Source organism: Achroia grisella, unplaced genomic scaffold (assembly GCF_030625045.1).
Source record: "Achroia grisella isolate CSIRO2021 unplaced genomic scaffold, CSIRO_AGI_Agris_v1 utg69856, whole genome shotgun sequence".
In the NCBI taxonomy this organism is placed as follows: Eukaryota; Metazoa; Arthropoda; class Insecta; order Lepidoptera; family Pyralidae; genus Achroia; species Achroia grisella.
The window spans coordinates 50,771-73,892 of record NW_026712998.1 but is presented as its reverse complement, the minus strand read 5'-3'; the positions used below and the strand labels follow the sequence as shown (position 1 = coordinate 73,892).

The following is a 23,122-nucleotide window of genomic DNA, read 5'->3' as shown; positions in this document are numbered from 1 at the left end:
GATTCTACAATATAGATACTAAAATAAAATGCTGTATGCCCCAGGTAGGTGTCAATCAATGCTGTGTAAAAATTATATTATATACCTTTTTTTTAATTTTTAACCAAAGGTCTTAGGAAATGACAATTTTAGCAATGTTTAGAAAGTGAATAGTTATCACCTAATAGCGTTTCAAACAAACATTCAGTACAAAATGAGCAAGCATTTATAATTAACACCAAAAGATTATTCTAGCTATTTATTCACTTCATGACTTGCATTTTTATTTCTAATATCAGTTCATACATTATGATGTATGAACTGATATTAGAAATAAAAATTTGAATAAAAGTAATATATCGAAATCTTATCTTCGAGTATACTTGAGTTTACTGTTATATTATCATCATAATTTGGTATCAACCTTCTAATTCTCATTATAAACATACTTTCAAATTATGTTATTTACGCCATCTAGTGAAATAATGAGGTATTTAAATATCATGATAAAACAATTGCAAGTAAGTATTTAGAATACATGCTAATAGATGTCGCTGTTTCAAGATTTGAAATCAGGTCAATGGCGTCGAATGTCTTACAAGAAAAATATACAAGTATTAAATTACCAAATTCCAATGAGATAGTTTATTATACTTTCGAGAAACAATGTTTACAACCAGACAATACTGAACAATGATAATAGTCTAGGTAATGAGTGACTGATTTCAAATCTACATCTCTATTATATACACAGCAATACAAGCCCAATATAAATACATACAGTATAGGAAAAATAATAAAAAATAAAATCATGCACCACATGCCAAAACAACTATAAATAATAAAAAAAATCCATTTTCCCACTTCTAGTTGCGATTAGCCTTTGAAAAAAGCTAACAGTCGACCAGAAGCAAGACCGCGGAACACATTTCTTACCAGTGACATATCGGCCACTATTGCCCAGTTGAGATTCAAAGCGACTTGGCCTATGAAGATGAGGACGAAGGGCGTGTAGAAATAGGCCTCGGTGAGGAGCATGCCGAGACCGATGGCGGGCGCGGACAGCAGCAGGCCAGCGCCGCAGACGAGGGGGTGTGCGCGCGGGAACCGCTTCTGAAGGGTCGCGCCCAGCCACGTGCCCAGCGGCACGCCCGTCACCCCCGACATCATCGTCACCACGCCGAAGATTAGCGACAACCTTCGTGCAACAATCGCCTCGTCAGTCTCGCCACATCGTACATGCATACATTTATGCGTTTAGTTTCTTTCCGTTCGACAGGCGAATGCGTCCTGCGTAGCCTTTCGCATGCTCTCTTTATATATATAGTTTTTTATATTATAAAGTGAATAAAGTGAAATAAAATAAAAATCGTATGTCGATAGCGTAAGCGGCATTCTCTAAAATATATTAGCGGCATAATGGGATGATTCTGCGGCCTATGGTATTGACGATTAATGTGACTCGAAAGTTTACATGTCTATCTCATCGGAATATATTTCTTGCGACGATTCGAGCCGGTGACCGATTTCTGTTCGTGAATGTAATGCTCGCACTAGTAATCCGCAACACTTCTTGCACTTCAGTTTTAATCATTTACTTCTAGCATGCGTAAATAAAAATCCATTTACTACATATATTTGTGAGCAGCCCTGTCGCGTTATCACACATGCGAGCATAACCAGACAGAGAGCGCTCACCAGAACGATATCGGCGACGATGGACCACGTGAGATTGAGCGTGACCATCCCGGCGAATATCAGTACGTAGGTGAGCGCTACGTGCGCCGAGATAGTGATGAGGCCGAAGTAGACGAGCGGCGCGGACGCGAGCAGCGCGAACCCGCAGATGAGCGGGTCGCAGTCGAGCAGGCGCGGCCGCAGCCGCTGCGCGAGCGCGGAGCCCAGCGGCACGCCCATCGCGCCCGCCGACATACCCACCAGCCCGAACTTGTACGATACGCTGTTCCATTGCAAATTTCATACAATACTACTTGTACTCTGCTTTTATTGTGTTCGTATTGTGCCCTATGTCGAGTCTCAGTCTCTCGCATTCCTAACTGGATAGACTAGTAGGCGATCGATCGATGAACTCTGGTTAAAGATCCTAATTTATTACATGTTATCTAGACAATGTGTAATAAATATGTGACAAAGTGCAGTTATTATCGTTTATGGAAATACTCAGACAGTCATGGATACTTATATTTTATCAATACTTTTATTGGTTATATAAATATACAAAGATCAATGTAATACCAATACTACCGAGGTATAGTATTATACTGGAGACGAAAACCACGTAAAAAACTGGCATAGATTCAATTGAATTATAACTGTATATTTTTATGAACACACATACATACATGCTCAATAAATACATTCTTACTTATTATTTAATGGACATAAATCTGAGGAGTACCGATTTGTTTTTTGCTACCAATGAAATCTAACTCACCTCTCTATAGTGATATCGACGTCGGGTTGCAAGGTGAGCCCTAGATATATGAATTGGGGTCCCCACCACGCGAGGGCGCCTGTTACGAACGCTACGCATGTGAACGCGAGCGTCGAAAGCATGAAAGACCGACTGTAAAGAAAACATATTTAATAAGTCTTAAGAGATTATTGTTTTCAAAGTTTAATGACGAATCATATGATTTACTCATGAACGGGTGCTGCTTGTAGGAAATGGTCGGGTAGTGATCGCACTACGTCTGATTTATTTTGTTACTAAACGGGTGTTATACATTTAACATTTTGACTTATATATTCATGCTGTTTGATAGTTCGTATAATAGAAATTTCGACTTAACAATGTAAAGTTAAAACGTCAATAGGCATGTTTCTTGCTCATTGTAATTGATTAAACTGTATTCCGAATAAATAGTATATTATAAAATTGAGTTTTCAATAGCGTTTAAAATTAAGTCTTTTTGAATAAAAGATTATTTTTCAACTATTCCACTCTAAAGTAGTTAATACGTATTATCGTAAGGCATCGTCAACTACAAAAACAATCTTGCCATCATATTTTTCTGTTTACATATTCATATTACACAACATACAAAAACAACACAAACAATACTGACATTGTTATTTTATGATATGACGTTAAATTTCATTATATAATTTTTAACGATACGCAATATGTATACCTAATGTACGTTTGACTCCTAAATACTCCCAATACACTTTAGACTTTAGTTTGTCACGGACTACTTTACATTGTCTGTGCCAAACTCCGCAGATCTAATCTGGAAACTAATTCAAAGATTCAGGTTGATATTGGATTGCGCCATTCCACTGAAAACGTACTAATTCCATATGCCATGTTTAATGAAACAACTAAGTGACATTGTTATCCATTATTTTAATTTCAAAAGTACAGACACACACATTAGGCTGGATTGAAATCAAAATTGAGATTAGACTCAAGAGTAGACCAAATCATTTCACTATCAACTGTGTCTTAATTGAAAACAATTTTTATGTAAAATTTATTTTAACATATGTTTAAATTAAGCAGCAATTGGCTTTTAAAGTTATAATTCCATTTTTTTATTCATGTAATGTATAATTAAGTATATTATTATTATATTTTTTGTAAATGAATGAATAACTCATTATTATATTAATTTAAGAAACTTACTTTTTGACAAGCGCTCGTATATCATCTCTGTAGGAAGTCGGTCTTATTTGACTGTCTTCAGCTTGGCCACGTTCGGGATCTATCATTACCCATAAGATAAGTGCCACTGCCACAACACCCATAAATGGAGTCACACGTAAACCCCATCGCCAATTGCCGGCCGCGGCCCCCGCCAATGAGCCCACAATATATCCCATACCACTGAAAAAGATTAACCAGAATCAGGGATGCCAAACATAGGATGTTTTTGGTTTTCAGTAGAACATTATCACCCTTCGTATCAAGCGTCGTATTTAGCCATTCAGAAATCGGTGATATGATAATGTTAAAGAGCTACGAGATTTTTGATTTCTTCATACGAGAACAAATGTTTTAAGATTTACAACCATGACCAGTACTGACATTAGAAATGAACAAGACCAATAGTTATTGACACATTTCTCAAACTTCTATATATATATTTAAAGTGTATTAAATGAAATATGTATGTTACCTGCCAACCGGGATGGCGAAGTAGAAAAGTGCTAGCATCTTGGAACGTATGTTGCCGACAAATAAGTCACTTATGATGGTGGGTGCTATAGTCGAGTATGACGCCTCACCGATGCCGACTAGGCCCCGGAAGAAAGCAAATAACTTGAAGTTCTGAAAATTTATTATAATATTATTAAAGCTTTTTTTAATAATCTTGGGATATTCTAACAAGGTAAACCATATTTGTATTAGGAGTCAAGTATTACAGCATAATATGTATTATGTATAATATGAATTATGAACCATGACAAAGAACAGATTACGGCATAATATGTATAATGTATGTGTATTATAATTTATCACCATACAAAGACTCAATAAAGAATAGCTCTACAGGTATGAATTCAATGACTCGTCGAAAATTTATTGTTTACTATTTGTGTTTGGAGTTGGTTCATTTTTGTTGAAAACAATATTCTTATATGATAATTTATACATACTACCGCTTAAATTTGAGCAATGCTTTGCGCTGCAAAAATGTGTAAGCAAGTGAAACAATTATTCGAATTGCTTCAATGATTGTATACTGCTCAATAAATTTGGTTCATAGTGAATAAGAAAATATAATGTTAGATGTTATAATTATGCATACATTCAAGAGGAAAAACATCAAATATCCTTACTATTGTTATATGGATTTTATGGTTTACCCCCTACGCAATCAAATATACGTTATAGTATTATTATATTATGTTTATTAATAGAATAAGAATGTATTTAGGTATGCTAATGTTTTGATATATACTTATATTTACCTCTTATTAACGTAGTACTTACAGATATACTAAAATATAACTAATAGGCCATATTTATATTTTTTGATTAGAGTCACAAATGACAAGATATATTAACTGTATTGTAATTGTGTACTATTTATTTATAAATTTGACAGCCTCGGTGGTCTAGCAGTTGAGCACACCGCTTTACTTCCGATGGTCGCGGGATCGATTCCACACACGGTGCAAACAATAGTATTCATGAGTATGATTGTTAGTACCGGTCTGGGTGTTTTCTATGTATATTATGTATGTATTAACAAAAAATATATCTAAGTATTTATAACAGTTGTCTAGTACCCATAACACAAGCTCTGCTTACCGTGTGACTAGATAGCGCTGTGTCAATTGTCCAGGGTTATTTATTTATTTATAATTTATTTTAAAGTTAAAATTTTAAATAAATTACTAATTTAAAAATATGTTTTAATAAATAGATTTTCTATATAACGGAATCACAAATACTGTAAACATTAATAAATAAAATATTAGCAAATACTAACAGTAACGAAGGATCCGATAAATGTGGTGATGCACCAGAGTCCGACCCCAAACGCCATGATGGCGCGTCTCGATTGCCTATCCCCGAGGTAACCGAATATTGGCGCGAACACCATGTACGCCACCACAAAAACAGTCTGAAGGAGTCCGGCACTGTCATCGCCGATGCCAAATTCTTTTTTAACGTCACCCAGCACACCTGAAAATTATAAGAAATCATTCATATAGATTCAGCCAAGACAGTTGTGATTTAGTGTTGCCAATGTATTTTTTTGTTTGGTGTCAATTATATATAAAGTGCATATGAAATTGTAATAATAATATGTTATTTGTATAAACGTGTTTTTGTAAACGAAAAATTTAATAGTAGGTATTATTATTGATATTAGAATAACATTATTAATAGTAATAACTAATTAGCAACTTGGCTATGATTGTTGTCTTTTGAAACAATAGAAATGTTATTTTTTATTTATAAATTATAACTTACAAAGATTTTTTTATACTTCATTTATGGTTATATTTTTATACGGTGTTTTATATATTAAAATGTTCCATACATTCTGTTTAGTCTGCACTGTTAGAAAATTACTTGGTTCGATACTTAGATATTATAATCTTGTGTGCCTGAGCTCTAAGCTAATATGAATTGTAAAACGTCTTAGTTTAGTGCTTGTTAGGTAAAACAAACGAACAACGCCGTGTAAAAAATGGCCTTGGGAATGTGAATGTCCGCACATTTGCCAAGTAGGTACAAGATTACTTCAACCAGTTTACTATGTCCGGAGCTTTTCACTGTATCACATCATCATGCAATAAGATGCTACAAGTAGGTACTGACCATAATTCTACGTTCTAAATAAAGGACACACTGGCAAATAGTTATACTAAAAAAGACGTGCGTTCTTATTTTAATACTCTTCAAATAAGTAAAAAAATGTAGACGATGTTAACACGGAGAATTTTTTGTTAGTTAACGTAATGTTAGTCATTATTAAGTTTTTAATAACGCATGACTAACAAAAATAAAGAATAAATTTTATTTGAGAATATCTAAATCTAAAAATAGAACTAGTTAGCCTCATATGCTAATTACTAATTTGAGCCGGTGCCAAATAAGTCATAGGTAGGTGTGTATCTAAACTAAAGTAATAATGCAAAAAGTTGAACTAAAGAGGTACACTTTTGAATAAATAACAGATGAAAATTCGAAAACTATTATTTCAAATAGTAGTTTCTAAATATAGCGCTATATCTAAATCGCACCATAAGAGTTTTAGGTCGGTGTACCCTAAAATGTTACTACGAAAATATCGATAAGAAAATATTTGCCAAAGCAATGTGAGCAAAGGTGCGGTTTGCAAATATCACACCTTGCCGTCATACGATAAAAAGTAAAAAAATATTCCAATATAAAAATATGGCTATTAAGTATACTTATACTTAATTACAAAACTTTATTGCTAATTATTATCGGAATTAGGTCATTTGTTTATTATTATAGATAACCATACTACACGGACGTGTAAACATACTTGTACCTGTTGATTTTTTTTGTATCCGGTATGTATTATATTGGAGTGCAAGCCAACCTAAAATAACCTATATATAATAATAATAATCTTAGGACAATTCACACATCGCCATCTAGAGTAGAGCCAAGTTAAGCTAGCTAAAGCTTGTGTTATGGGTACTAAATAACTGATACAAATAGAAATATATATTTATTTATCGTAAATATATACATATTAAACATGGAAAACACCCAGACCAACACAAATAAACATACTCATGAATACAAAATGTTTGTGTCATGCGAGGAATCGAACCCGCGACCATCGGAAGTAAGGCTATGTGCTAAATCGCAAGACAACCCAGGCCGTCAAAAATATATAATATATTTTTATAATACGAGTATCTTTAAGGACATTAAATGACAAGCCACTACGTTTATTATGCCTATTACCAACTACTTTATTTTGCACAAGTCTTACGACGCCTTTATTTAATTTCTATATAATACTTACTCTTTTACTTAAAATAGCTACATAGGTATAATTTCACAGTCATAAATACACTACAATCTATTCAGTTAATGAATTTCTTTATTCATTCATCAACGTTCAGTCAAAGTAGTACTCTAATATTGTGCAATTCTGTTATCGAGCTCGTCTACTATTAGTGCTTTCCAAATCACGTGCGAACCTATCCAATAACATGTAAGTATGTAATAACAATAATATTAGATACCTATCAATTTATATATCGTTATAAAGGTACAGTAATTATATATAATAAAAAGTATTATTGCTTATTAATAAGACTCAACAGAAAGTATAAGCACGTTATCTCACATATTCAAATACAACAGTTTTTTAACAAATTCATTTCATAAAATGCTTTAAAAATAGTTAACCATCTCATCTAAAAATAACATTATATTGAAAACGTTCCCTACTCATAAAGCCCCATGTCCTATCAATTTGACACCTCTATAAATCATATCTTTTATTACTCAGTCCCCATTGTTTGCTTCTCTGTTATTTGTTGAATCCCCAGCTTGCATTCAATCTATGTTTAAGTGCTTTTATTATTTTTTTTATATGAATAAATAGAATGTATCCATTTTATACCTATACACATATTGTAGAATAGCCGTTGTATAAATAGAAAATGTTTTTACTAATAAAAAAAACGTTGAAACTGTTTTAATATTTCTTATAGCGATCCTATATAGATTTTTCTTTAATTATACTTATTATTTATTTATGTTGTTACCAAAGTAAGGGATTACCGTCAAGTGACATAATGATAGTAATAATATTTTTATTTATAAATATACAATGTAGGGTTCAAACTTCACAGTCGACAAACGAATTGATTTTTTTTAAAAACACAACAAATTCTACGTATGTGTATTGAGTACATATATACATAGTTGCATCACAATTTCATTGAATGTATTCTGCACCGTCATAAACATTAAATAACCTCTTATTTACAATTTTGTCGTACGCAGGTAAACTTATGTCTCATCCGAAAATTATATAACAATACTTCGTAGTAGCGTACCTATAACGATATATTCTATGTCCTATCCGCAGAGACAATACATGGTATTGATAATTACTTGAACCTTGTCTTTTGTATTATCATTACCCTAATCCCAATTACAGATTTTTTGCTATTATTATAAAATCTATAATAATAATAATAACAATAAAACTCTTTATTGTGTACACATAAAATAATGAGAAAAAACAGTAAATAGTAAAAAATAACAAAAGGCGGTCTTATCGCTAAATGCAATCTCTTACTGACAACCTAGAAGAGAGGACTTATGTACATAGAATAGGGTAGGTGGCACACATAAGACACTATTTATTATACTACTAGATATACATACTTACATTAGGGATAAATATATAAACCTACATATATACATACATATATACTACATATTGGAAGAAATGAGAAAAATAAAATAAAATAAAAAAATGTACTATGAAGAGAGATAATGAGATCTTAGTCTATTTTTAAATGATGCATGTGTTTGAGCTGATCGAATGGAGAGTGGTAGAGAGTTCCAGAGGCGAATGGCTTGGACAGTGAAGGAGTTGGAATAATATGTGGAGGAGTGAGCAGGGATCGTCAAACATAGGCTTCTGGTACTACGCAAAGCAGAACCGGGGGATTTAATATGAAATTGGAACTTGGTTTTTAGATATTCAGGGGTGGAGGGGTGGAAAAGAATAGAGTAAAGGAGGGATAAAATATGAAAATTCCTGCGAAGACGAATGGGAAGCCACTTGAGTTGACTGCGAAAATTGGAAATGTGGTCATACTTACGGAGACCAAAAATGAATCGTATGCACATATTTTGGAGTCGCTCAAGTTTATTTAATTGCTCTTCAGTGAGATTTACATAGCAGGAATCCGCATAATCTAGGATTGGAAGTAATAGGGTATGTGCGAGCGCAGTCTTGGTGTCAACTGGCAGGAAGTACCGTAACCTATTAATGCTTCCGATAGCACCAAACATTTTCCGACTCAGCTGTGATATTTGATGCGACCAGGACAAGGTTTCGTCAAAATGAATCCCAAGATTTTTTATCTGAACGCAGTATTCTATGTCGTGACCATTAAAGGAGACTGGTGGAAGACTATTCAAGTCTAATTTAGATAAATAATATGGACTTCCGATAATCATGCACTGTGTTTTTTTTGGATTCAGTAAAAGGCCATAAGCTTTACTCCAGTCAGAGATATATGCGAGGTCAAGATTTATATCGCGAACAGCATCGGTAATATTACACAGAGCAGCATGTGAGTAAATTTGTAGGTCATCTGCATATAGGTGGTAGGATGAACGAAGATGAAGGGTGATAGAATTTATAAATAAAGCGAAAAGAAGAGGAGATAATACGCCACCCTGAGGTACGCCCGCAGTCGTTGTGCACCAGGATGAACTGATATCATCGATACGAATACGCTGCCGACGCCCATACAGGTAAGTTCGAAACCAATCAATCACCGTTGGAGATATGTTAAGAGAACGTAGCAAACTGAGTAAGATGTCGAAATCTACGGTATTGAATGCATTACTAAAATCCAATAGCGTTAGTAGTGTCAGCTGCGATTTATCCATACCAAGTCGAATGTCATCGGTGATCTTGATTAGAGCAGTAGTCGTGCTATGACCGGGGCGGAAACCAGATTGGAGGGGATTTAGAAGATTATTTGTGTAAAGGAAATTGTAAATTTGTTTATGGACAAGCCTTTCTAGGACTTTAGAAAGGAATGGAAGAATGGAAATAGGTCGATAATCTGAAAAACTCAGAGGGTTTTTGGTTTTGGATAGAGGAATTATATGCGCATCTTTCCAGGAAGTCGGGAAGAAGGCTGATGATATGGAATAGTTGAAGATAAAAGTAATGGTCGGTAGGATAATATCAAGGATGGGAACAATCATAGCACGACTGACATTATCATTTCCCATGGCATTCGACGATATAGCAAGTATATTTCTCTTAACATCACAATCGGAAAATTGAGTAAAAGAAAAGGAAGATATATCAGGAGTTGATAAATTGGAAAGAATATTGATTGTGCTTAATTTGTCATTGTTGTCAAAACCAACGGAAGAGCAGAAATGCCTGTTAAGGCTTTCGAAGTCAATATCACATTTAGCGGAATTTTGAGCTTTCCCAACTCCCAATGTTCTGAGAAATTTCCAGACCTTAGCTGGATCACCGTTCTCTACAGATTTGTGAATGTGGCGACGTTGTGCATGCCTACAAGCCCTATTGCAGAGATTCCTTGCTTCAATGTAATATTCACGATATTTATCAGGATTGGATCTAAATTTAGCCTTGGCCTTATTCTTTTTAACCTGAAGAGCTTTAATCTCATCAGTCAACCAGGGAGCAGGAAGATGTTTAACTCGTACTGGTCGAACGGGTGCATGTCGGTCGTAAAGTTCCAGCAAAACTGAGTTAAACAAATGAATTTGGTCATCCACAGACGTTGCTTTGTGAACAGATTCCCAGTCCGTGACAGATGCATCGTTACGCAATTTTGTCTGATCAATACTACCAAAACTACGCCGCATTATAACTTTGTGTTTAGGTTTAGGAGGTCGGATTTTGTAGGAAAGATAAATGAGATTGTGGTAGGAGAACGCATCTGCAGGACACTGACCATGCCTAGTTACATGATTAAGGGAGGAGACAAACATAAGATCTAAAAGAGAAGGATTGCAGTTTGGAAAGAAGTGAGTCGGCTGTGAAGGAAGAATACTTAGGTTACATGAATTAGCAAGACACATGAGGCGGTTGGCCCGGTGGTCGTTTTTCAGTAAACATGTATTAAAATCGCCCATAAGAATGGTATGATTAAAGGAGGGGGATATCCTTTATAAGACTTTCTAGGGTGTTTTCAAGGAAAGAGAAATAATCAATGGAGGACGAGGGACTATAAAAAACGCCTAGAAGAGTTTTAGAGTGCAAGAAATCAACATTAATAAAAATAAATTCTGGTTCTAGAGAAGGGTTGGATGTATCAGAGGAGAGGATAATTTTGACATTATAATAGAAAAATATCAATAGATATTATAATAGAAAAAAATGTTTTATATTAATATAAAAATTAAATATATTAGGCATATGAGCAGGCACCTGTCCTAATATAATATATACTGCGGTATTGAACTCAGCGCTTTATAAAAAGAAAGCTGTGAAGTGAATTAGTGGGTACCTACCTAAGAGAGCGAAGTGCCGGTGAAAGTAAAAAGGTAGGAAATAAGAAATAAGATCCATACATTGCAGTGAATGTACTCACTTGCAAGGTGACTAACGTAGATTACACTCTTAAATCTATAACTATAAGATATCGATAAGTGTGTCTTTTAATCTCAGATAATTAAGTTCCTAGGATACAATAGTTTATAAATTTTTGTACTCATTTAATTTAAATTTGTAACAAGGTGAAAAAGCTAATAAAAAGCCCTTGACAAGTTGAATATATTTAAAAAAAGATTTCACGGATATCTCTTTAGAGTTACTCGATAAAAATAATATTTGCATCCGAATGCTTCGTGTAGTGGGCGTCGGACGGTAAATGTAGTTTACCATCCATTTGATAGATGTCCCCTCAATCCTCAAAAATATTGCAGATAAGTTCTAAAATTTCGTCATGATCTAATTTGAGGACAAGTTATATTACCGTAACATACAGACAAAAAAATGTAACGTAGCCAATTTTCACACTATCAAAAAATAGGTGCATAAAAATTAATGCTTTTAGAATTAAGTCTGTATACCGTAGATTATGTGCGAATGAATTTAATTTAAAAGAATTTAGTTCTCGCCTGGCTTCTGTGTAATTTTTGCTGGACTTCAAATAGTAATAGATATCTATAAAGACGTGGCGCCATGCCATTATTCCACTGAAATCTAAATGTCACTCCAACTAAATTAGTGACTACGTAGCGACCACGTGGCTTGTCGGCAGCACAGTCGTAAGTTGATGACGTGAATGCGAACGCAATCAATCACACGGCAAAGGTACATACCTCCACCGATTTCGTATAACATCACGCCACTGGCGTCAACCAATCAGCAAAGAAGCGATTGTGGCGCGAAACATAATGGCAGCGGGTCGTATCGTATGTTAACAATGCCAATGCGATACGGTATTTACTCTTCACGTCTGTTATGTGAATAAAATTCATAATTCTTATTAATTACGTTAAGTACGTTATATTAGCAGACCCCAATTTTACCTAGAATGGGACTTAGTCATATAAAATAGATATAAGAGAAAAGCATCATACAACACTAATGAAGCTGCAAATGTTACAAGAACTCAAGTTTTCATATAGGAATAACTACCAACTCCACATATTCTTTGTCTGTTGCTTCGGCAGGATTTGTCCTGACCTAATGTAACCGTGAATACGAACAGAATAATTATATATTCTATGCCCTGAATCCATAAAACTAGATTTTACAATATATTCTGTGGACAAAACTGACAATATTAAGAATAATATTGTTAGTACATTTATTTTCATTTTGTTCCATATAAGAACAGCCAAAGCGACAAATGTTATTTTATTATATATATATTTGCAATACTTTTACTAACTTGATAGTTTTTTAATATATGTATATTATTAAAAAACTATCACGTTAGTAAAAGTATTGCAAAAAGAATCAATCAAACACGTTCATTTTGCAGATACTAAAATAAATTAAGAACGCCCTCTTTGACAGTCTGTTAAATACATATGGACATTGCGTGGCAAAATTGTTTGTTTCATAAAACAAACTTAGACATAATCTTTGTAACCTTGTAAAAATGTCTAAATTCCTATGGCATAATTAGTTAAATATTAATTAAAGAACCTCATTAGCAATGACAACTGCAGCTTAACAATAAGCAAGGCCAAGCCTCTGCATGTTCAGTACGACAAGTAGGACACCTAGTTGAAAGACATGTAAATATTGCACAGCCTTCACAAGAGTGTAAAACGATTTATTATCTACTTGCTTGTCATTTGCTTAACCTATCCTAACAAATATTACATAATTACGAACTAAAATTTATTAAATTCTTAAATAAATTACGAGTATATAAGGATAACATGTTACGGGATAACCCAATATAACGCATTCCATTTGTCTATAAATATAACCAAATATTAAATAGTAAGAGCATAGTACAAAACAAAGTGGTCGTCTGTTTCACGGGACAGTTTTTCTTAACCACGCAACAAGTACTGTTACGGATTCGATACGATAGGTTTCTATGTAGAACACAGTTTAACATTATATATCAGGCACCCTAGTATATTATTATCATCAGGGTCGCGTATCGATTGTGTTATTATTGTCTTATTCACAGCGTCAATCACAGAAACTAATGAGACTTCTCTAGATATAATCACACTTGAAAAGGAATTAAATTGGACATACGCCCGAGAAATTTCCTACAAAAGGGGTTGATTTCTGTTGATGACGGATAACCCCAGGGGTTTAATAAAGTTGGGAGAACTGCAAATGTAAATACACAGTACACCACATTATTCTACGTATAATATAAGGGTCGTACACGAGCATTTTTGCATCTTCGATTATAATCCGACATAAAGGTTAAATAATATACGGATTGGATTATTCTTACTACATTTTCTTATGTTATTTTAAAGTTCCCAATTTAATTGTTGCTGATATATTACTTAGTGGAACTGAACACAGATTATATTAAAGTTATACTGGCTATAATGGAAAGCAGTTTGCTTTATGTTGTTGTCAGTGGTTTCAGTAGTTTTTTCAACTACCTACGTTTTTACAACATACAACATACAGTATACAATGTATATATCCAGCATTTTATCTTTAAGAAAAGTAATTTAAAGGCAATTATAATTGCTATATATGACTATATATATATAAACTATATAAACTACTATATGACATAGTTATCACAGTCGCTCAACTTTCATTTCAAGATTTTTCTAGAAGTTGTAATACAAAGTATTATTTTTTTTTTTAATTTTTATTAGTCATTGTCAGAAAAGCAAATAGTTATATTTTCAAATGAATGTAACGAATAGAGAGCAAATATTGTTTAACAATACATTCATATCTTTGATAGTTTGATACATCTACGACAACTGTCGCGTGCTTGACAATGTAATAAATTAATAACTTTCTTAGTAACAATGCGCGACAAAAATAATCCATTAACGGACTTCAAACAAATCATACTTTAAAAAAATATATCAAGAGACTACACGGTCAATCTAAATCTGCTATCCATTTTTTACTACAAGTATAAATGTATTATATTTTAGACTCTCGAAAAACAGACTGCTTGGTAATGCCATGAATAGGACTGAAAAGTTGCGGCTGAAAAGAAGCGTGGCTTCGAATTTAATACAATAAAAAATAAATCTGACTGTTAATCTAATTATATATTAATCTAACACGGTAATGAAAACTCCGATTAATAAATCAAATTAATTCAAGAGGCGGTGGAAAGTTACGATGGATACAATTATTCTAGCTGAAATGTGGAATGTTACATCTGCAGTAAATATAATTTCTAAATAGCAAAAAAAAAACCATATTATGTTTACGCTGCAGTCATAGATTAGATAAATAGGACTTTGATTTTACCTTTCTACTATAATTTAACAATAAACTAAATACATTTATTGTGTTATTTGTGAAAAATTTATTTCAGTTATTAGTTATTAATAAATCAAAAGTTATTAGTTATTAATAAATCAGCTATGTGCATTGTCATCAAATTAAGTACTATTTATATAATTTGCGATTGGCAACAACCGTATGTTAAATCTATTTATAATTCATGTATTTAGAATCACAGCGTCTGCCAAGCGTGTAAATGGGATACATTGTACCCAGACAAAAACAAAAGTATGTCAGAACTATATTACGTAACTTTCTTTATTGACAACTTCTGTATAGACTGTTAATATATATTTTTCTGATATCTGTATTAATATTGTAGTGTGTCTGTTTGTTACCTTTTCTCACTTAAAAGGCTAATCGGATCTTGGTGAAATTTGCTGTGAAGATAGATTGTAGCACGAGGACGAACATAGGCTATCTTTCATATGAAAAAATAATAATGGGTGATATATATTTCTACAAACCATATACGACAGTATACAGTTTGACATGTATAAGTAGTTATTAATACAAAATTATATTTGTTTGATTATTAAGCTTTCACGCCTTACGATTTAACCAATCATCGTGTAATTTGGCATAGCCATAACGCTTGTAACAGAGAAGGTCATAGACTATCTTTATCTCATTCAACATTGACGCATTCGCTATTTGGAGCTATTACCTAATAAAACACATGGAATTATAGAAAACATAGATAAACTGAACCCAGTAAAATTCCAGCAGGACTGCTCTTGAATATAATCTGAATATTGATTACAAAGCAAACCGGTTATGTGTATATACTAATATAATCGTGATATGCTATCGAGAACAAATCAAATAAATATATTGCCTTAACGTTTAATTCAATAAGCACGTAATGTGGATATATATGGAACTACGATACGTGGCAAATGTACAATTCAATAGTAATTTCACATTCCAATCCGTCATCAACATTGGTTTCAACATTGAGTGCATCCAATCATGTAGGTACACGTATGTAAAATTTAAAAGAGCATTCTTAAATCAATTACAGCTATTTCTGAATAAATATATTTATAAAGTTATAGAGAACTAAAAGTATCAAACAATATATTTTATATAAAATAAAAATATATAATGTGAAAATGTATAAATAAATTATCTGAAATAATCTAAAACCATATATAAAATGAACAATAACTATTATATAATTATAGTAACATTAATACTATAATTCGACCACGTCCGCGGCCGGCGAACCAATACATCAAATTGTCAATGAGGTAATAACGCTTTTATGCTGTTATATCCGAATGGTATTTCCTATTTAAATTATAATTAACTATAAAAGTATGTTAAAATAATATTGCTGTACGTATACCTACTGTAATAAGGCTGTACGTTCGTAGTCTAGTTTCTTGCCTATTCTTCTAGTCAATCACGGGTCAAAATTATTTATTTTCTACAAGTTATATCTATGACTTCATCCACGGCCAACCATTTAAAGAAGGCCTATACATTCGATATGACCTCATACAAAGAAGAGGTGATCCTATATTTAGTAACTTGACTAATTCTAATAAAGGTATCACCTACTCTTGTTGTCAAATTTAACCAATTTTCTCGTGTTTAAACAATGTGACGTTTACTTGACGAGAATTTTAAATCTGATATTAAATCTTTAGTAGGTATTTTAAGTAAGTGATAGATAGAGCCTGATAACTGCGTAATCTACATATCTAAACCGTAACGATGCTGTGTTTAAAGATGACGAACATGACGTAGGTACATAGATTGACGTAGGTCACGAATTGCGCACATTTCATCAACCATCTAATTGATTCTATATTTAAAAGTTACAGATACAACTTCTGATCCAATAATGAATTTTATTATACACTAGCTGCGCCGGCAACACTGTCAGTGTGTATACATATATTTTGTATTGTAAGACGCAATCTCTAGATAATAAAACGACAATATTAAATATAACAAGGCGTATTGAAAAATATTGACAATAATAATTATTTATTTCCTTTGGGAGTATATTCCTAAGCTGTCTGTAGCTTACTTATATGATATTCCGAAATTAAACATTCTGTATAATTTAATGCTAATTCATCTAGCCGTATTTAGAATAATTGTCGAAGTGACAGTTTACGGCTTCTTACGAATTTACGATTTAATTACGTGCACAGGAAATACAATTACAAACTCATTTGGTTTTAAATTCCTACCTTATGAGAACGTTCTTTTATGATAGCTGTATGAAAAACGTATCTTGGAACTATGCAGTCATAGATAATACAATATTTAGCGAAGATAACTAATTACCGGTACATAATGCATATTTGTGGTGTGCCTCATAATGGTAAGAAAATCCTACAATCACCTTTAAACACTTGTCTATGAAAGTCATTACAGTATTTTATTACATATATTATATACTAATAATGAATTGTTGTTCACAGCAAAATTAATTTATTACAAAGAAAGAAGGATTCAAATATATTATTTAAAATTAAATAATTATTAAAATATATTAGTCATAACTTAGACCAGCTATTTTTTATTCTCACAGTACACAACAATTTAATTTGTGTCCTTTATGATTATTTTGGAGCTGACTCTACTTACGTAAATGTTCCAAAACTTAAATATACAACGCATAATAACATATAATATGGTTTATTAAAAATAATTAAATCATTAGACTTTAGGAATTGATCATCTAATATTAAATACATTATATTTTAGAGAAGAATTTTCCTAGCTTATAATAACAATTTAAGGTGCATGTTTTAAGACTAGGTAATAACCACATAAAAAAATTATCTAATTATTAATGCTTTATATCAAAATTAATAAAATAAATTAATTAGTGTTATTATATACCAAATTGTAGAGTTTCAGAACCGATAGCTTATCAAACAGGGAGAGCGGAAGAAAGAGTTACTTTAGAAAATAATCTGAAGCGATATAGTACGTAAAATACATGCATTGAGTTCTTCGAATGCAAAATCTGACGTTCCAGGAAAATATACTACTCCTTACACACACACAAGCTATTACATGATTTGTTAATGATATAATTAATGACTATAGTCAGTCACTTATTTAACAATTTAACATTTTCTAACAATAGAACACCATATTTTAATTTTGAAAATATGTATTTGACAAGTAACGCTATTTCACAACATACTTTAAAAATAAAGTAATTCATATACGTCATTTAAAAATTGGTTAAATTGGCTGCTGTTATCAATAACTAGTACGGGATTATATTTATTCATGTGCCTAATTAGTAACTAATATTATAATGATAATCCAGCACTATTCAGACGGCGCCATCTAGTCCCAAGGTAAGCAGAGCTTGTGTTATGGGTAGTAAGGGTACTACTACCCATAACAGAAGCTCTGATAGATATAATTAAACACATTTTTTTGTAAATGCATCCATAATATATATTGAAATACTCAGACCAATACTGACAACCATAGTCAAATACAATTATTTGTATCGTGCGCGGAATGGGATCAAACCTGGAACTATCAGAAGGCGGTATGGTAAACCTCTAAACAACCAAGACCGTTAAATGCGGTAATACAAGCAACTTATTTCCTTTTTTTTTTCTTTAATATACATTATTATTATGATTTAATTTACAGTATTATCCATTGTCACTTGAACATCAGAGTATTACTTGTAAATTCTATTATTATGTTGCATTGTTATCATAAATTTTAGAAGTTGTAATAAATATATTGAAAGGCATCGTTAACAAATTCAATAGACTAAAAAAACACCAATAACGCTACCTAAACCATCGAAGTGATGCATATGAATAACTCTCATGTTGTATTTTTATAACCCTCTTAAAAAAGCTTCCGGTGTTTCATATGTAGATACTATAAAACTTAAAAGAGAATACAAAAAGAGATAGATACCGTAAAATAGGACGCGATTTGAAGAAAGAGAAAGACAAAAGAAAGCAGAACAACGAAAAGTTTGGTTTACTTTTAACCTGTGATTTTGAATACCGAACATAATATATAAAAAATGAAATATTTACGGGATAAATACCAGAGCCATCTTAATGGGATGTTATCTATCTATGGCGCCATCCGTTGATGCAAAAAATATAACAAACACACATGAAAGGAAATCACAAGACGCTCACGTTATCTATAATTTTTACCATTCACATAATATATAGTTATGATGTACTATTATAACATAAAAGTAATAATAAAAATAGTATTTTCTCACGGGTCTAAGTTTACGCGAATTTACGATATCGTCAACTTCTAGACAAACAAAAAACGAGTACTTGTGACAAGTGAAGCAAAAATGCTTATCAGAATACGATAACATTTTTTTACCACTCAAACGATTGCAGTATAGAAATTAAAGTAGTATATATAACTAAAGCATTTGTACGTTTTTTTATTTGTATAGCATTTGTAATAATGGTTTGTAATAATTAATAGACAATTGTTGGCGTTAATATAAATCTGTGGTAATGTTCAGTACAGTTTGCGTATGCCGGAAGTATATATATCTAAAATACATTACGAAACTGAAGAACGATGCAGTAATTATTTTAGGCCAATACCGGGTGCGTCAACCTCATTCTTTTGAACAAACCAAAGCCGCTGTAGACAAACCATTACCGACTACACGACGCTGCCGGTGAGTTTATTGCCACTCAAATTGATACAAGTGTATATTATCACTAACCATAGAACCATATCTACAGTTAAGTGAAATATGTACATTGTACACCATTTAGATACCCACGTATATCAAATAACGACACAATTTCCTTCAAACGTTACGCAACGACAACCTCAGGTTAGTTTTCACGAGAATCGTATTTGATTTAAAATTTTAAAATTACGCCACCTTATTAGATTACTTAGTTAACGTAAAAAAATCGTACAGGTATCTTTGTACTTTCTACAGATTTTCCCGCGACCATTTAGGCCTCGTCGCTATACCAGTAATAAAATTACAAAAAATAACTTTTCCAAAAGTTTACCTACATAGATTATATGAGAAACATAAGTACACGGTTTTGTGTTCCATTTCTTAATTATCAATTAGTGACTAGTGACTATCTAAATAATTCAAACGTGACTGTTTGAGCTCGACTGACTTTGATAAAAGTAAGACTTTCGTCTTATTACACAATATTTTTTTTATTTCATTTAGGTCCATTAAGCAATTGCTTCAATAATTATATTTGAAGCAAGCTACTGACAACAAAAATATATAAAACCGTGGTATTCACGTAGACAACTTTGTGAAGTCTCCCACTGATATATTACAAATTGCGATATTAATTTTAACGTAAACATGAGAATGGATTACAAATTATATATTTCGTGTTTTAACTTATCATTTCATAATTTGCTGGTGGAACTAATTGGACACAAGTGCTGTCTCAATGGGCTCTTAAGAAGAGCTGCAGCGGCGCACTCTGAGATATTTCGATAAGCCCCACCTTACTGCATGCAGCTGCATCGAATCACTTGAACGATATAAAAGCATCAGTGTTATAGCTAATCTGAACATTATGGACGCATTTAACATATATGTAATATATACATTACATATACTGTTTTACCTTTGAAGGAGACATTGAACACGTAGCCTTTCATCTACCTAAGCAATTCTTAGTGAAATGAATGTTAACGTTGTAAAAGTTACATGAAAAAGCCAATTTTTTTTTTAATTAAAAATATTTATGCAAGCCTATATTAGTTAATATTATACTTAAAAATCAATATAAATATTTTTTTTATTCTAATATATCATAAAAAATCTATTTTAATAGGTATTTTATCTTATCATTATTACGTTCTAATTCGCTTAAAACTTTCAAGACTATCTTTGAGTAATATTTATAAACATTGAATTATGTTAAAATATCGACACCTAATACACTCGTCGTGTGTCGTGTGATATAAAAGTAGTTAACAAAGTCTGGACCACCCACACGAAAATATGTAAACTATAGACTGAAGTCAGAGTCCAAAACAATGGTTCAAACCAGCGACGGTTGTTTTATTTTATCGTTGAGATAACGTCGAACTGAGAACCCGGCATATAGGGTCTTGAGGGAAACGCATTTTAAAATACCAAATGTCAACGGCACCTGATACAGGAGAGGATTATACTACACTATACCATAGCAGTGAATCCTTTAATCCTGTTCGCAGCAGTGTGTTTTGTGATGAGGCAACCCCATACAACCACTGATCCCATTTGATCTCCTGTGATATATTATGCTCATAGACATAACACTTTACACACAGATGAGTTCACATTAAGGGGGTATAAGAGATGATAAGAGTGGGCAGTTGGAGAGATGCACATTGAATATTGAAAAGGAAATATTGTCACTAGTCCAATGTACTTGTTTTATGATTACATACTCTTCAAACTTTGCAATTAGTTTTAGCGATGCGTTTGATTACATGTCATTTGAAATTACTATAACTTTAATTGTGTTGATTTAAACTAGCAATAGAACTCTATAAATGTACCAAATACCTTAGTTAATAGATAGTTAGCCATTAGATTCCTTATATTGCCGTTGTACGTAATTTTAGCAATAATTAATTTCAACTTATACGTAGAGAAAAATAAAGTTACGTTAGTGACGCAACAATATAAAAATATTTTAATTCTTGTCAAAAAACGCATAAATTCTCCAAATCTTGTAATGAAATTCCTTTAGTTACCTGTTTTGTCCTAGTCAATAAAAATTGTTTTACGTCTACCAAATAATGGGAAGTGGCCACTGACCTTTATGGTGAAAGAATACACTCCATGCTGCGGAATTTTTAATAATAGTAACATGGTCATTATCGTATTTTATTTAAAACGAAAGTAAAATTTGTAATCCCATTGCATATTCATATTTATCTGTATTAACCTGCACCGCGTACTGTACAAATGAAAATGAAAATGCCGACAACGATGTCCATGTTTCCTATTAAATACATGACTATATGAATATGGGTAACGGATGGCACGTCCCTGAGGGGTGTGAGCGTGGGCCGGTTATTTTGTGGTGCGTCCAGAGTTCGGGTTCGGGCCCGCGCCAGTGTGGGAACGGTTGTGTACTTATTTATTCATTGGCTACTATTTTGTTAGACAATATGCCCTTCCCTACACTAACCCATTACTAGGAGGCACGTGGCGCGGTAGAAAATTATAAAAGGGCGCGTTGAACCAAGTTTTACATTTCATTTAATCGTTGCGCATAGATTATTACTGCGACAGATTTGTATTGAACAAAATAGGAACATCTAGATCACTATTGTAATAGGTTCCTTACACTATTTTATGAGAAAACGATTATATACATTACAAATATTTATCTTCAGGCTACATATCTAACGGCCACGGAGTAGGTGTAAAGTATCTGTGGAAGTAGATATCTACAAAACACGATAACAATTTTTATAGTGTAGTTACCTAAATATTAATGGAAAATTTTATATACTTATCTATTATATATAATAAAAAAAATGAGTACGAACAAAAAATGTATCTATTATGTTCACTAAGGTTCAAGTTATTAACGTCTGATATTCTTCAACTTACTCTTTAGCACTAAACGTTAGAAAACATAATGCGACCCGTATTTGACCGGTTTATTTCCACTTCACCATGTCACCATAGTGATGACTACGCATTTTAAGAACCCACTGCCTGACATACTATTAAAATTGATCGCCCGTATTTTTTTATTAAGATGACTTAACTATTTTCAAGCACCTTTTTGTCATAACCCAATAGTATTATTCGAGCGTGTGTGGCGTATAACAATATATGTAGTATAGGTAGGTACTTGGTACTTCCCTATAAAATTATAATTGTCTTAAATATTAGCGAAGATATTTGTTCTTAATCACATGCACGTAATATCGATATAAATTTAATTACATATGTATAATATATAATATACATATTATAG

The 23,122-nt window shown here is 32.5% G+C and overlaps 1 protein-coding gene across 1 annotated transcript in view; it reads right to left on the bottom strand.

Moving 5' to 3' along the window:
• The window catches only part of LOC131850064 (protein spinster-like), a 30,121-nt gene that overhangs the window by 1,418 nt on the left and 5,581 nt on the right, over positions 1 to 23,122 (bottom strand). The window contains exons 2-6 of the mRNA XM_059200218.1: positions 5,442 to 5,638; positions 4,122 to 4,273; positions 3,629 to 3,829; positions 2,435 to 2,566; positions 1,678 to 1,939 (exon numbers count right to left, since the gene is read on the bottom strand). Of these exons, the coding sequence (XP_059056201.1) occupies positions 1,678 to 1,939; positions 2,435 to 2,566; positions 3,629 to 3,829; positions 4,122 to 4,273; positions 5,442 to 5,638 (944 nt within the window). The remainder of the gene's footprint in view (positions 1 to 1,677; positions 1,940 to 2,434; positions 2,567 to 3,628; positions 3,830 to 4,121; positions 4,274 to 5,441; positions 5,639 to 23,122) is intronic.